Raw genomic sequence first — 14,886 nt, 5'->3', positions numbered from 1 at the left:
ATCCAGACAGTTATTTAGTCTATAGGTCTACTATTCAGCACCACATCCAGACAGTTATTTAGTCTATAGGTCTACTATTCAGCACCACACTCCAGACAGTTATTTAGTCTATAGGCCTACCGTTCAGCTACAGCACCACACCCAGACTGCAAATAACTATCCCGAATAGACACTGACCACTGCAGTTGTTTGGGTGTGTCTAGAAGTTCCAACCGAGTTAAAGTTGAAGCAAGTGTCACTCAGACACMGACCCCTACTGTCTGACTTGCACCRCGCTGAGGTACGTACAGCCAGCCSAGGGTATCCCAGCTCTGACACTGACGCAGCCCGTGTTTMCTTCCCCAATGGCACCCTATCACCTATTTAGTGCACTACTTTTGACCAGGGCCRTARAGGCTCTGGTCAAATGTAGTGCACTATGTAAGGACATAATCTTACTCAGGTAGCAGCATATCAATAAAGTTAATAGCAAGGACATTATTTGTAGGTTGTAGACCTGGCAATTAATCCCCTAATCGCTTTTCATTAAGTTCTCTCTCGCTCGTTTGATCATATTATTCCACTACATCCTATATAATAAGTCTATTTGATCTTTCTTCCAGTGGCCTAATGAATTGATCATTTTGCATCTGTCTATGTCAGCAAACAAACTGGGAGTAAAAAAAAGGCTAGTGGTTAATCTTTGATAAAAATAGACTGACTGCTGAAATCATTAACTCTCTCTCTCTCTGTGTGTGTCTGTCTGTCTCTCACGTGGCTAATATATCCTGAAAAAATTAGATTACTGAATTGTAAATAATTGCAAAGAAGTGGAAAGATAACATTGCATTGACCTATGCAACCATACATACAATCTTAGTTTGTAACTACGTCCTCAAGAAATGGAGGAGACGCATATTCTGACGGAGTCTCGTGGTTTTGTCTAGAAACTGTACTTTTCGTAGCAGGTTTAGGAGAARTTACGCAGCAGGTTAGGATAATTAASGTAGCAGATTGGGAGAATTAGGTTAAGGTTAGGGAAAGCGTTATGGTTAGAAAAAATTAAAGCAACTTTTGATGTCAATTAGACAAAAAGCTGTATTTATGCTGTGTTCAAAACAACTGGGAARTCGGAAAAATACGAGYTCACATCATGARGTCAGTGATCTTCAMGTCGGKGCTCAAGAGGCCCGAGTTCCCGAYTTGGATTACAGCTCAAACCCATTTRCCCCAGTCYGAGCTCGTTTTTTTCCCGAGTTCCKAGTTGTTTTGAACGCGGCATTAGACCTGACCTGGCATCACGCTGCTGACTACGTCATCCACCAGCGACAGGTGCTTCTGTGCGACATTTGTTTACAGTACACGATGGCGTCGGTGGATTTGAGAGGTAGCGAAGTGTTTCTTTCATTCATTGAAAAGTAATGTATTCTGTGTCCGATTGAAAATCGAAGAAATAGTCATGAACACTAATGTATCTCTCTTACGATTTCTGAGAATTAAAATAAATAGCTTTCAGGAACATAATTTGCTTGACAGCACAAAGCTAGCTAGTTTAACTGACGCGTTAGCTTAGCAAGACAGCTAACGATCTGTTTACCAAACTAATCAGCAGGTTTTCATCAAAACAAATGTGCACGTTATACCTACACGTTTACCCTTATTCTTGTAATAAAACGTGTAACTCCATTCGTTACCTGCTGCTCCTTCTAGACAACAACCTCCTGGGGATATCGTGGGTTGATAGTGGCTGGGTACCCATCCTCAACCCTGGCAATGTGCTGGACTATTTCTCCGAGAGGAGTAATCCGTTCTACGACCGCACCTGTAACAACGAGGTGGTGAAGATGCAGCGGCTCACTCTGGAACATCTCAAGTAACGTTAAGGGTTTCTTTTGTTATTGGCTTTGAATATGGCTGACATACTGGCTATGAGCTGGTTTCCAGTGTAAGGGGAAAGGGGGATACCTAGTCAGATGTCCAACTGAATGTATTCAACTGGAATGTGTCTCGCATTTAACCCAACCACTCTGAATCAGAGAGGTGAGGGGGGGCTGCCTTAATCGACATCCACATCTTCTGGGCCATTGGGAACAGTGTTTTAATTGCCTTGCTCAGGGGCAGAACAACAGATTTTTACATTGTCAGCTCGGGGATTCGATCCAGCCACCTTCCGGTTACTGGCGCAACGCTCTAATCAGTATGCTACCAGGGGTCGTTTCTTTAAAATAGTGATTTATTAGGCCAACATATTACTCGTTACATCTATTACACTAACACTGCCCCTGACACAGATTAAACCGATTAGTCCCATTGACAGTGTCCATTGAAAATGCTTTTTAGTCCAGGACTAGGTGTAACCTGTGTCAGCAAAACCATCTGTCCAGCCCATGGATCATTTTCTGTGAGTGTAATAATATAGTTACTAGCCTAACTGACATACAATGATGTGTCTATTTCAGTCAGATGGTTGGAGTGGAGTACATTCTCCTTCATGCCCAGGAGCCCATCCTCTACATCATCAGGAAACAGCAGAGACAGTCTCCTACTCAGGGTGATCCACAGAGAACACACACCACAGACTCCCGACACACACACCACGACTCCCACACACACACACCACAGACTTCCAACACACACAAACACACACCACAGACTTCCAACACACACCACACCACAGACTTCCAACCACACACACACACCACAGACTTCCAACACACAAACACACACCACAGACTTCACACACACAAACACACACCACAGACTTCCAACACACACACACACACCACACACAACTACAGACTTCCGACACACACACCACAGACTTCCGACACACACCACCACAGACTTCCGACACACACACCACAGACTTCCAACACACACACACCACAGAAAACACCTTTATTAATACCCTTTGGAAAGTTACGTCATCTCCCCATGTCCTTTATTCCAGGCTCTAATTCTATATCCTGTACTCTGTATTGTGTGCTTCTTTCCCCAGTCATCCCTTTGTCTGACTACTACATCATAGCTGGGGTGGTGTATCAGGCTCCTGATCTGGGAACAGTTATTGGATCCAGAGTGGTAAGAGAGAGTTAACCCCCTGGCATTGTCATTACTATGCTATAGTGTTATGAGTGTGTTGTTATGACTGTTATTACTATGTTATTACTTTGGGTTTTAGAAAAGTGTGGAATTATCTTYGTTTATGTTGGGGTCAATTCCATTTCAATTCCAGTCAAMTCAGAAAMTAAATCAAATTTAAAAAGCATTGAAGAGAATTGGAATGTCAGTATACTTCCTGAATTGACTGGAATTGAAATGGAATTGATCCCAACCCTGGTTGACATGTGAGTTGATGTCGTCATGTATTGACTGCTGTTATTTRCCCCCGTCTCCCCACAGCTGTCCGCTGTGCATGGTGTCCAGTCTGCCTTCGATGAGGCCATGTCGTACTGTCGCTATCACCCATCTAAAGGATACTGGTGGCACTTCAAAGACCAGGAGGAGAGAGGTATGTTAGCCAGTGTTGGTGTCAATTCCATGTCAATTCAGGAAGTACACTGAAATTCTAATTCTTTTCAATGAGGAAAATGTGGAATTGTAATTTGGTAAACTCTAACCTTTGGAGTGTGGTTGTATTACAGTTTTTGCTGTTGTTTTGCAGGGGAGTWTATTGGGACGTTGGTTTTCATTCCGAACAATAAATAATTATTTTTAATGTGTGATGCCTATTAAGCATGTTTCAATAAACCTGGCCTAAGGCAGGTATGAAGTAAATCATTGCTTTCCCATGACTTTGATAATAKATGTACTGTATCTAATGTATTTCAACCATTCTCCTCATCAATGGTATTTACCGTCTGCAACAAGATGGCGTTTGACAAGACATGGCAGCTCTGATTCTAGCTCCTAAGCAACTTTCCTAGTCTWGTCAATTCCATCCTAATAAACTATAGCTGTATATATACTATCCTATCCTACGTATACTAAATATTCGATCCACATAATGTCTACACACCCCATCACATGTATATATTTATACTCCGGACTCRGACATTGCTCGTTCTAATATTTATATATTTCTTAACTCCATTCTTTTACTTTTAGATGTGTGTGTATRSTTGTGAATTGTTAGATARTACTGCACTGTTGGAGCTAGGAACACAAGCATTTCACTACACCCACWATAACATCTGCTAAATACGTGTATGCGACCAATACAATGTGTTTTTTTGATTTGATGTCTATAGATGCCAAGGCCAAGCCGAAGTCGAAGAAGAAAGAGGAGCCCAGTTCCCTGTTCCAGAGGCAGCGTGTCGACACACTTCTACTCGATTTGAGGTCCAAGTTTCCTCCAACGTTTTATCAGGTATCAGACACACCAACCAATCAATCATAACTATGGATCGCGTTGCTAATATCTCAGCCAATATACATTATACCGATTTATTCAATTGTAACATTGTATTATTGAGGTTCACATTTGGTCATCTATATTCTGTTGTAATTCTTTTTATTTTATTTTAGCCTAAGCCTGGTGAGAAGCCCATCCCAGGTAAGAGTGTACAGTTAATATTGGAGAACCATTTGCTATTCTTTTATGATGGGGATTTAGACATTTAACAACAACTAAATGATGATGAACATTACTGTTGGAAAAGGTTAGGTCATGTTTCCTGAATCTGGGCATTTTGTCTTCTTTTCTTTGGTCACGGGAGTCTTGTTATGTCACCTTGTGTCCTGTTTTCGGGTTGCCTGTCTAATCTACTGTATCGATTCTGTTGTAGTTGAGGTGAAGCAGGAACCCCCAGTAGAGCTGGTGAAGCAGGAAGAAAGAGAGCCAGCCACCAAGACCTCTGCTCCAGCTCCCCCCAGCAGCAAACCACCTCCGGAGAAACGAGCCAGGCTACAGTGATGACCGATGGCCACTCCTGTATATATTTCTGATAATGTTCATTCTTCAAAGAAAATAATAAGAGGGGGGGGGTGGGGGAACGCACATTGCTCTTGCCAGTATCACTTTTTGTTAAAAAAGGCCATGAAGGCCAAGAGGCCTTCATGACGAAGGCCTCTTGGCCTTCGTCATGATGTCCATTCTCACATTGGCAAGGCACACAGACAGGACATACGGCACAGGTACAACCCTATCTGACTGAACAATGCGAAGGAAGTGGTTTGTGTCTGATGGAAGGTGTGTGGAAATGGACCTACATCCTAGTTTCCAGACCATAACAACCCATCATCCTGTTTCTGAAGGGCTTGACAGTCAATTATCATGGAATGGCATTAGGCATTAGGAATGGCAAATGAATAGTCACAAATGGCACCCTATTCCCTATATAGTGCACTACTTTTGACCAGGGCCCTATTCCCTATATAGTGCACTACTTTTGACTAGGGCCTATTAGGGTTCTGGTCAAAAGTAGTGCACTTTACAGAAAATAGTGTGCCAGGGCCCTGGTCAAAAGTAGTGCACTATATAGGGAATAGGGTGCCATTTGGGATGCTGGCATGAGCAGACGATATGTGTTGTCTGTCCCAGTACCAGACCTCATGGGACATTCCATCCGTGTTCTAGAACTGTCTAGTTACTGACAACATCTTACCATCGCCCCAAGACTTGTCTCTGTGATGATGCTAGAGGTGAGAGGTTAAGGACCTGAGTGGATTTACAGTTTTCAGTTTTTTGAGGGTAACATGGAAACAGTGAGATCACCAGTTAATCTCTATGCACTGTTGACATCAGTAGTATCTTTCTCCGTCGTGACTGTGGGAGACTTGTTTTTTTGGGGGGCGTTATCTCTGAAGCATAAATACACATCCACACAATTTATTTTTTCAATATGTAATTGTGGGTTTTTTCCCCCACGTAAAGTGATCCTAAATCCATTGTGTTTTCCTTTAAAAAAAATGTTTTCATGCTTTTCTGAATATAATAATTTTCTAAAATTATACAGTGACTTGAGTTTGTCATTATTCATCAAAACATGTATTTTAATGTGATTAAATGTATATAATCTATTGTAGCCAGGTGTGGTCAATATAGATTGCTTTGGACATCAGCTATGGGATCCTCCTGAGGTATTGAAGAGCCCTGTAGTTGGKCCAATCTCATTTGATGAGAGTCAAGGGGATTATAGTGTCTAGAGTGATTTAACTTGATGATCAATTCATATATTTGACTAGTAACTTGTAAATCTGTCATGATTGAAAATACAGCAGTGGAAGTTATGCCACAACACTCAGAGCTTCAGAGTGGCACAGTGGTCTAAAGGCACTGCATCTCAGTGCTAGAGGTGTCACTACAGACCCTGGTTCGATTCCAGGCTGTATTACAACCGGACTGTGATTTGGAGTCCCATAGGGCGGTGCACAATTGGCCCAGCGTTGTCTGGGTTAGGGTTTGGCCGTCATTGTAAATAAGAATTTGTTCTTAACTGACTTGCCTGGATAAATAAAAATATGGCACACCGAGATTTTATGAAAATCAGTACAGTACCAAAAGGGGGCGCTATTTAGCTAGTGTAATATTGTGTGACCGTTTCCAAACTACCCTCAGAGTTGTCTTTTTTGCTACACTCTTTTTCCATTGACTGTTTATGTGAAGAAGGGTTAGTGCTATCCGGGATCCTTGGGATGTCATTATCCTAAACTCTAACCMTAACCCCTACCTTAACCATAACTCTTACCTTAACCATTTTACATTTCAACTTCAATGGGTAGGGACCATTGCGTAAGAACGTCCCAAGGATACCAGATAGCACGGACCGAAGAAGAAGCAGCTCGCAGGGCGTGGTGGGATAGGAGACTACTCAGTGGAGGACCGAGTACTGTGCCCCAGCTGGCTAGCTGCAGAGAAGATGGCTGCAGTGTGGATTTTCAGGCCAGTGTCTGAAAACACTGCACTGTTGGTAATGTTTCACGACGGCTAGCCTTCGTGTCGCCCCGTTTATTTAGTCGTTTTTTTTTTCAAGGAATCGAAGGGGATAAAACATGGGGTCTCAAACTCTACAGATCCTTAGGCAGGGGGTCTGGGCTTCAATCACAGGCGGATGGTACTATGATCCCCATCAAAATACATTTGTCAATGCTCTACACCTCTACCTCTGGCTATTCCTACTATGTTTCCCCTTCACGCTTTACATGGTAAGTCTGTTTAACATTATATCCGATCTCAGCAAAGCAAGTCAAGATCTGGTTTACCGTTAGAGGCTCTTCCCTGGCTGTAATGTCATGCTAGCCAAACCGCGGATGCTAATGCTAACAGCTAACCGTTGGCTAGTAAGGTTAGCCAACTAGCTATTTAGCAATCTAGTTAACGTTACGTAGTTAAACGTTACCTAGATAACTAGCTAGGTTGCTAGACATTCTTTGTTTGAAATCTAGATGTTTCCCTCGAATAAACTAAATAAATACCAGTTGACGTAACTGTTTGTTCCTTGTTTTTAGGGTCACCGTTATGTTTTGTTGTCAGGTGTGACATTTATTTCACTATCTTGTCATTGTTAGCTGACACATTTACATTGTCCACAAAAAAAATCAGATTGAGGGAAATACTTTAAAGCACGACCAGGTTTGACTAACCAATCCCCCAGGCAACAAGTCGTGGCTAATACGTCTCTTGCAGAAAAACAACAAAGATGGCAAATTAATAGAATACAGATATTATGTTAGCTAGCTAGCTACCTTCGCAACCCCCCCCAAGCCACATTGACAGCGATCTATCTCAGTCTATTATTAGCTAACAATGTATGTCTTGTCTCTCGTATACTGGTGGCAAGATCTACCAGGTATTCAAGCTGACCCGTCTTGTCAGCAAGCCAGGACAAAAACAGACTTCTAGGAAATGTTGTCATTAAAAAAACAAGGATATTTTGGAATGGTTGGAGAGTAGGATGGATTACAAACTGCTGCACAATCAAATATGCCTGCCCCTCACATCATGTTACTGTAAACACTATCTGCACAACCAAATGTAATTGAGTGATCTTTAAAACAGCATTTTATATGTACCTCACTTTCAATATTGAGGGGCTATAGTTACAGCTGTTTCCAATGTAAATGTTACTCAATCCAGTTGCTTGGTGTTGTGTAATTAGGCCAGTTCTGTGATTGATTAGCAGGGGTTTTGCTTTGACTCAAGTCAGGATATGTATACCAAGTGCTTTGATTTAACTCAAGATGTTTATTTTAATTTATTTATTTATTTAATCTTTATTTAACTTGGCAAGTCACTTAAGAACAAATTCTTATTTACAATGACGGCCTAGGAACAGTAAGTTAACTGCCTTGTTCAGGGGAAGAGGGACAGATTTTTACCTTGTCAGCTCGGTGATTCAATCTAGCAACCTTTCGGTTACTGGCCCAACACTCTAACCACTAGGCTACCTGCCACCTGTATACCAAGTGCTTTGATTTAAGTTAGGATGTGTGACAGGGAGGGTATAAATAGTGTGATTTTCTGAATGCTCTAAGAGAGAGAGAAAAGAGAGACAGCATCACTGGTGTTACCCATAGGCTAATAAATAAATGCACTGACTGAACATAGGTGGCAGGTAGCCTAGCGGTTAGAGTGTAGAGGTGGCAGGTAGCCTAGCGGTTAGAGTGTAGAGGTGGCAGGTAGCCTAGCGGTTAGAGTGTCGAGGTGGCAGGTAGCCTAGTGGTTAGAGCGTTGGACTTGTAACCGAAAGGTTGCAAGATCGAATCTCCGAGTTGACAAGGGAAAAAATGAGTCCTTTCTGCCCCSTAAACAAGGCAGTTAAACCCACTGTTTCCTAGGCCGTCATTGAAAATAAGAATTTGTTCTTAACTGACGTGCCAAGTTAAAAACAACAACATTATGTAATGGGAAAATAGCGGAGGTAGTTCACTATACTGACGTGATGACTCTATTAACCACTATGATGACTAATCACTTTCCACAAGACCTGAAAACTGCTCTCTGAGCTAACACAGTCTTGCAGACAACCCAGGTTGATGATTGGCCAGTTGACACAAAACGCTGACATGGTGAACTCTCATTACTGGAGGGGGAAAGACTATGTAAATAACACTTTGTCTTTTTAGTTTTTTTTTCTAAGTTGTATTTGTGTTTATGGGTTCAACTATTGAAAGAAAGCAAACATCAGTCCTTGGATGAACAAACCAAGTTTTATTGTATTTGAATGCAATGCTGTTAAATTGCTCTGTATAAGAGTGTCTGCTAAAAAATGACTAAAATATAAATGTCAAATGTGTATCTTCCAGGCGCTCCCGCCCACCATGGTGATAGTAGGCATCTACTGTGGTGTGATAGCTGGTATGTTCCTGCTGCTGAAGACTGTGAACTACCGGCTGCATCATGCCCTGGACGAGGGAGAGGTGGTGGAGCACCYGGCCAAGGAGAACGAGAGCAACAGAACCAGCAGTGAGGGGGCCAACGAGGGCAACGCCACGCGTCAGGAGGACAGTAATGGACCAGGGTCAGTTATAAGACGTCTTCATGCTTCCCAGACGGGAAAAAAAAAACATCCAAATGAATGACAGACTTCTTGAGTTATCTTAGATGAGTTCTGACTATTTTGGGGACTGGCTACGGTGTCTTAAAATGGACAAACAGTACTGTTGCTGCTTCCCCCCCCTCATTTTTTCAAGCGAAGGTCTTTTTAGGGAGTATCGTTGGGTTCGTCTAGCCGWGTCCGGCTWGGCGCCAGCTGAGCTGAAGCATGCTGATGCCTTTAGTGAGCTCTCCGGTTCAGGGTTGATGTTGGTGGGGATATTCTTACTCTAACTTTCACTATCATAAACATATGTTTTTCGATGGCTGAAGCACATTGTTTTCAGAAAATATTTTTTATCACTAAATGGCGTACCCCATCTATTCTCTTGTAGGGCTGTAGTTTATTGGATACTAGGGGACCTGACCTTTGACCCTTGACCCTAAAATCAGAGATGAATCATGGATTTAATTTTCTCTGGCGGTGTGAAGTAAGCTAGGTGTTTGTGGGCCAGGGTCAAAGGTTTATCTGTTGTTGTGGAGACGGGGACTGAGCAGGTTTCACGTGCATGTTTGCAGTGCAAATCAATTCAGCTAGCAAGCTACCTCTTCACCTCGAGGCCACAGGACCAGTGAGGAAAGGGACTGACTTTCGCAATCAAACAGATTTTTGTTAGTGGAAATAGGTCTAGTTCACATTTAGCAGGAACGAAAACTAGTGTGTGAGGTCACAGCTTATTAACTTACTGCCCAAACCCCTGTAGAGGGAATCATTCTCACATTCCTGAAGGAGACCAAAGCAGAGCAAGCTTGAATGGAGGTGGAGTGAGGAGCAGGATGCTAAGAAATATAACGGAGAAATGAGAGCCCTCCACCACAGCAGTGTATTACCCTCCACCACAGCAGTGTATTACCCTCCACCACAGCAGTGGTGTTACCCTCCACCACGGCAGTGTGTTACGCCTCCACCACAGCAGTGTGTTTACCCTCCACCACGCAGTGTGTTACCCTCCACCACAGCAGTGTGTTACCCTCCACCACAGCAGTGTATTACCCTCCACCAAGCAGTGTGTTACCCTCCACCACAGCAGTGTGTTACCCTCCACCACAGCAGTGTGTTACCCTCCACCACAGCAGTGTGTTTACCCCCACCACAGCAGTGTATTACCCTCCACCACAGCAGTGTGTTACCCTCCACCACAGCAGTGTGTTACCCTCCACCACAGCAGTGTATTACCCTCCACCACAGCAGTTGTGTTACCCTCCTCCACCACAGCAGTGGTTACCCTCCTCCACCACAGCAGATGTGTATTACCCTCCTCCACCACAGCAGTGTGTTACCCTCCTCCACCACAGCAGTGTGTTACCCTCCTCCACCACAGCAGTGTTTACCCTCCTCCACCACAGCAGTGTATTACCCTCCCACACAGCAGTGTGTTACCCTCCTCCACCACAGCAGTGTGTTACCCTCCACCACAGCAGTTGTTAACCTCCACCACAGCAGTGTGTACCCTCCACCACAGCAGTGTGTTACCCTCCACCACAGCAGTGTGTTTACCCTCCACCACAGCAGTGTGTTACCCTCCTCCACCACAGCAGTGTGTTTACCCTCCACCACAGCAGTGTGTTACCCCTCCACCACAGCAGTGTTACCCTCCACCACAGCAGTGTATTACCCTCCACCACAGCAGTGTGTTACCCTCCACCACAGCAGTGTTTACCTCCTCCACCACAGCAGTGTTTACCCCCTCCACCACAGCAGTGTTTACCCTCCCCCACAGCAGTGTTTACCCTCCACCACAGCAGTGTGTTACCCTCCACCACAGCAGTAGTGTTTACCCTCCACCACAGCAGTGTGTTACCCTCCACCACACAGGTGTTTACCCCACCACAGCAGTGTGTTACCTCCACCACAGCATGTTGTTACCCTCCTCCACCACAGCAGTGTGTTACCTCCTCCACCACAGCAGTGTGTTACCCTCCTCCACCACAGCAGTGTGTTACCCTCCTCCACCACAGCAGTTGTGTTACCCTCCTCCACACAGCAGTTGTATTACCTCCACCACAGCAGTGTTTACCCTCCACCACAGGCAGTGTGTTACCCTCCACCACAGCAGTGGCTTACCCTCCACCACAGCAGTGTGTTACCCTCCACCACAGCAGTGTGTGGACCCTCCTCCCCCACAGCAGTGTGTTACCCTCCTCCACCACAGCGTAGTGTTACCTCCTCCACCACAGCAGTGTGTTCCCTCCTCCCCACAGCAGTGTGTTACCTCCTCCACCACAGCAGTTTACCCTCCTCCAACCAGGCAGTGTATTACCCTCCACCACAGCAGTGTGTACCCCCACCACGCAGTGTTTACCTCCTCCACCACAGCAGTGTTTACCTCCACCACAGCAGTGTTGTTACCCTCCACCACAGCAGTGTGTTACCCTCCACCACAGCAGTGTGTTACCCCTCCACCACAGCAGTGTGGTTACCCTCCAACCACAGCAGTGTGTTACCCTTCCAACCACAGCAGTGTGTATTACCTCCCCACAGCAGTGTATCCTCCACCACAGCAGTGTATACCTCCACCACAGCAGTGTGGTTACCCTCCTCCACCACAGCAGTGTTTACCCTCCTCCACCACAAGCAGGTGTTTACCTCCTCCACCACAGCAGTGTGTTACCCTCCACCAACAGCAGTGGTTACCCTCCACCACAGCAGTGTTTACCCTCCACCAACAGCAGTGTGTTACCCTCCACCACAGCAGTGTGTTACCCTCTCACCACAGCAGTGTGTTACCCTCCACCACAGCAGTGTGTTACCCTCCACCCACAGCAGTGTGTTACCCTTCCACCACAGCAGTGTTTTACCCTCCACCACCAGCAGTGTGTTACCCTCCACCACAAGCAGTGTGTTACCCTACCACCACAGCAGTGTGTTACCCTCCACCACGCAGTGTGTTACCCTCCACCACCACCAGCAGTGTATTACCCTCACCACAGCAAGTGTATTACCCTCCTCCACCACTGCAGTGTGTTACCCTCCACCACCTCATCAGTGTGTTACCTCCCCACCACTGCAGTGTGTTACCCTCCACCACCACAGCAGTGTGTTACCCTCTCACCACAGCAGTGTGTTACCCTCCCACCACAGCAGATGTGTTACCCCTCCACCACAGCAGTGTGTTACCCTCACCACGAGCAGTGTGTTTACCCTCCACCACACAGTGTGTTACCTCCACCACAGCAGGTAATTACCCTCCACCACAGCAGTGTATTACCTCCACCACAGCAAGTGTGTTACCCTCCACCACAGCAGTGTATTACCCTCCCTCCACCCAGCAATGTATTACCCTCCACCACAGCAGTGTGTTACCCTCCACCACAGCAGTGTGTTTAACCCCTTCCCACAGCAGGTGTAACCCCTCCACCACGCAGATGTTTACCCTCCTCCACCAAGCAGTGTATTACCTCCCTCCACCACATAGCAGTGTATTACCCTCCTCCTACCACAGCAGGGTGTACCCTCCTCCACCACAGCAGTGTGTTACCCTCCACCACAGCAGTGTGTTACCCTCCACCACAGCAGTAGCTGAGTTAGTGGGCCTGCCATTTGCTAAAATAGTCTGAGCTTCAAGTGTCTCAACTGACAGCATTGGCGCCTGGAACTGATCATTTGAATCTACAGTAAGGCATAAGCTATTACTGTAAAGGGCAGTGATTGGGGACATTGCCCTGGGTTGGGTGCTGTCTTTCAGATGGGATGTTAAACGGGTGTCCTGACTCTCTGTGGTCACTAAAGATCCCATGGTACTTATCATAAGAGTAGGGGTGTTAACCCCGGTGTCCTGGCAAATTTTTCATTCCCAATCTGTCCCTCATACCATCATGGTCACCTAATCATCCCCAGCTTCCAATTGGCTCATTCATCCCCCTCCTCTACCCTGTAACTATTCCCCAGGTCGTTGCTGTAAATGAGAACGTGTTCTCAGTCAACTTACCTACCTGGTTAACTTAGGGTTTTAAAAAAAATCAAGAAATACAGTAAGTTAGTCATTTTTACAGAACGCTTCCAATTACAGTTAATAACAGTATTTTTCAGCTTTATACCCACAATGCAGTGCAATCGGCAATATTAATGCTGTAAAACACATGTACTGTATTTTACTGTGCATTCTACAGTGTTTTTACTGTTGAAATTACAGACAAGTCTTCGTGTAGCTTCGGTGTGTCACTCGCCACTTCGCGATGAGCTGGAGACGGTATGCATTTTGAAAACGTATACTTAGCAGTTTCAAACCTGATCGTTTTACTTCATATTATAAGGGGATGTCTTACCTTGCTTCAAAGTAGCCTAGAACATTTTTATTTTATGAAGACTTCCATATGCAATGGAAATCCAGTACCCTATTTCTCTTTATTTATTTTTATTTTATTTTATTTCACCTTTATTTAACCAGGTAGGCTAGTTGAGAACAAGTTCTCATTTACAACTGCGACCTGGACAGAACTGAAGTCTGACCAGGGCTCTGTCCCAAATGTTCCCTATAAGTGAACTACCTGCAGGGCTCAAGTCAAAAGCAAGTGCACTTTATATGGAAAAGTGTTCCATTTGATACAGCCCAGGGGCTGAGCGGTTTATTCTCCCTCCCCTCTGAGACTAGATACAGGCCAGGGGCTGAGCGGTATTATTCCCCTCCCCTCTGAGGACTTAGAACAGGCCAGGGCTGAGCGGTTTATTCCCCCTCCCTCTGAGACTAATACAGGCCAGGGGATGAGCGGTTTATTTCTCCCTCCCTCTGAGGACTAGATACAGGCCAGGGCTGAGCGGTTTTTCCCCTCCCTCTGAGGACCTAGATACAGGCCAGGGCTGAGCGGTTTATTCCCCCTCCCTCTGAGACTAGATCCGGCCAGGGGCTGAAGCGGTTTATTCCCCCTCCCTCTTGAGGACTAGATACAGGCCAGGGGCTGACGGTTATTCTCCCTCCCTCTGAGGACTAGATACAGCCCAGGGCTGAGCGGTTTATTCCCCCTCCCTCTGAGGACTAGATACAGGCCAGGGCTGAGGAGGTTTATCTCCCTCCCTTCTGAGGACTAATACTAGCCCAGGGGCTGAGCGGTTTATTCCCCCTCCCTCTGAGACTATGATACAGGCCAGGGGCTGAGCGGTTTATTCCCCCTCCCTCTGAGGACTTGATACAGCCCAGGGCTAGCGGTTTATTCCCCCTCCCTCTGAGGGACTAGCCTCCGCTTTACACTTGTCCATTACAGAGTCTACTGAGGTTGGGTTAAACCCAAGTAAACACTGTCCATTACAGGTCTGACTTAGGTTGGGGTTTAACCCAAGTAAACACTGTTCGTTACAGAGTCTGACTTTTAGTGTTCGGGTTTAAACCCAAGTAAACACATTGTCCATTACAGATCTGACTGAGGTTGGGAGTTTT

General features: G+C 45.3%; 2 protein-coding genes across 2 annotated transcripts in view; both read left to right on the top strand.

The window, feature by feature from the left end:
• Positions 1-1,262: 1,262 nt before the first annotated feature.
• Positions 1,263-5,243, top strand: med6 (mediator complex subunit 6). The gene is made up of 8 exons (XM_024144620.2): positions 1,263-1,366; positions 1,690-1,852; positions 2,439-2,530; positions 2,978-3,060; positions 3,382-3,490; positions 4,230-4,348; positions 4,507-4,534; positions 4,767-5,243. Exons 1-8 carry the CDS (start codon positions 1,345-1,347, stop codon positions 4,892-4,894), a joined length of 744 nt encoding a protein of 247 aa, XP_024000388.1. The 5' UTR covers positions 1,263-1,344; the 3' UTR covers positions 4,895-5,243.
• A 1,398-nt stretch (positions 5,244-6,641) lies between these two features.
• Positions 6,642-14,886, top strand: part of LOC112078345 (pecanex-like protein 1) — a gene marked incomplete at its 3' end in the record, with an annotated part of 20,600 nt that continues 12,355 nt past the window's right edge. Inside the window, exons 1-2 of the mRNA XM_024144619.2 lie at positions 6,642-7,125; positions 9,226-9,440. The remainder of the gene's footprint in view (positions 7,126-9,225; positions 9,441-14,886) is intronic.

The sequence above is a fragment of the Salvelinus sp. IW2-2015 genome, unplaced genomic scaffold (assembly GCF_002910315.2).
Source record: "Salvelinus sp. IW2-2015 unplaced genomic scaffold, ASM291031v2 Un_scaffold5562, whole genome shotgun sequence".
NCBI lineage: Eukaryota > Metazoa > Chordata > Actinopteri > Salmoniformes > Salmonidae > Salvelinus > Salvelinus sp. IW2-2015.
The sequence above is the reverse complement of the archived record's forward strand: the minus strand, read 5'-3'. Positions and strand labels throughout refer to the sequence as shown.

Coding starts and splice junctions, on each gene's coding strand:
- med6 (XM_024144620.2), top strand. CDS start 1,345: ATGGCGTCGGTGGATTTGAGAG. Junction 2,531..2,977: donor GAGACAGTCTCCTACTCAGG/GTGATCCACAGA, acceptor TTCTTTCCCCAG/TCATCCCTTTGTCTGACTAC. Junction 3,061..3,381: donor CAGTTATTGGATCCAGAGTG/GTAAGAGAGAGT, acceptor GTCTCCCCACAG/CTGTCCGCTGTGCATGGTGT.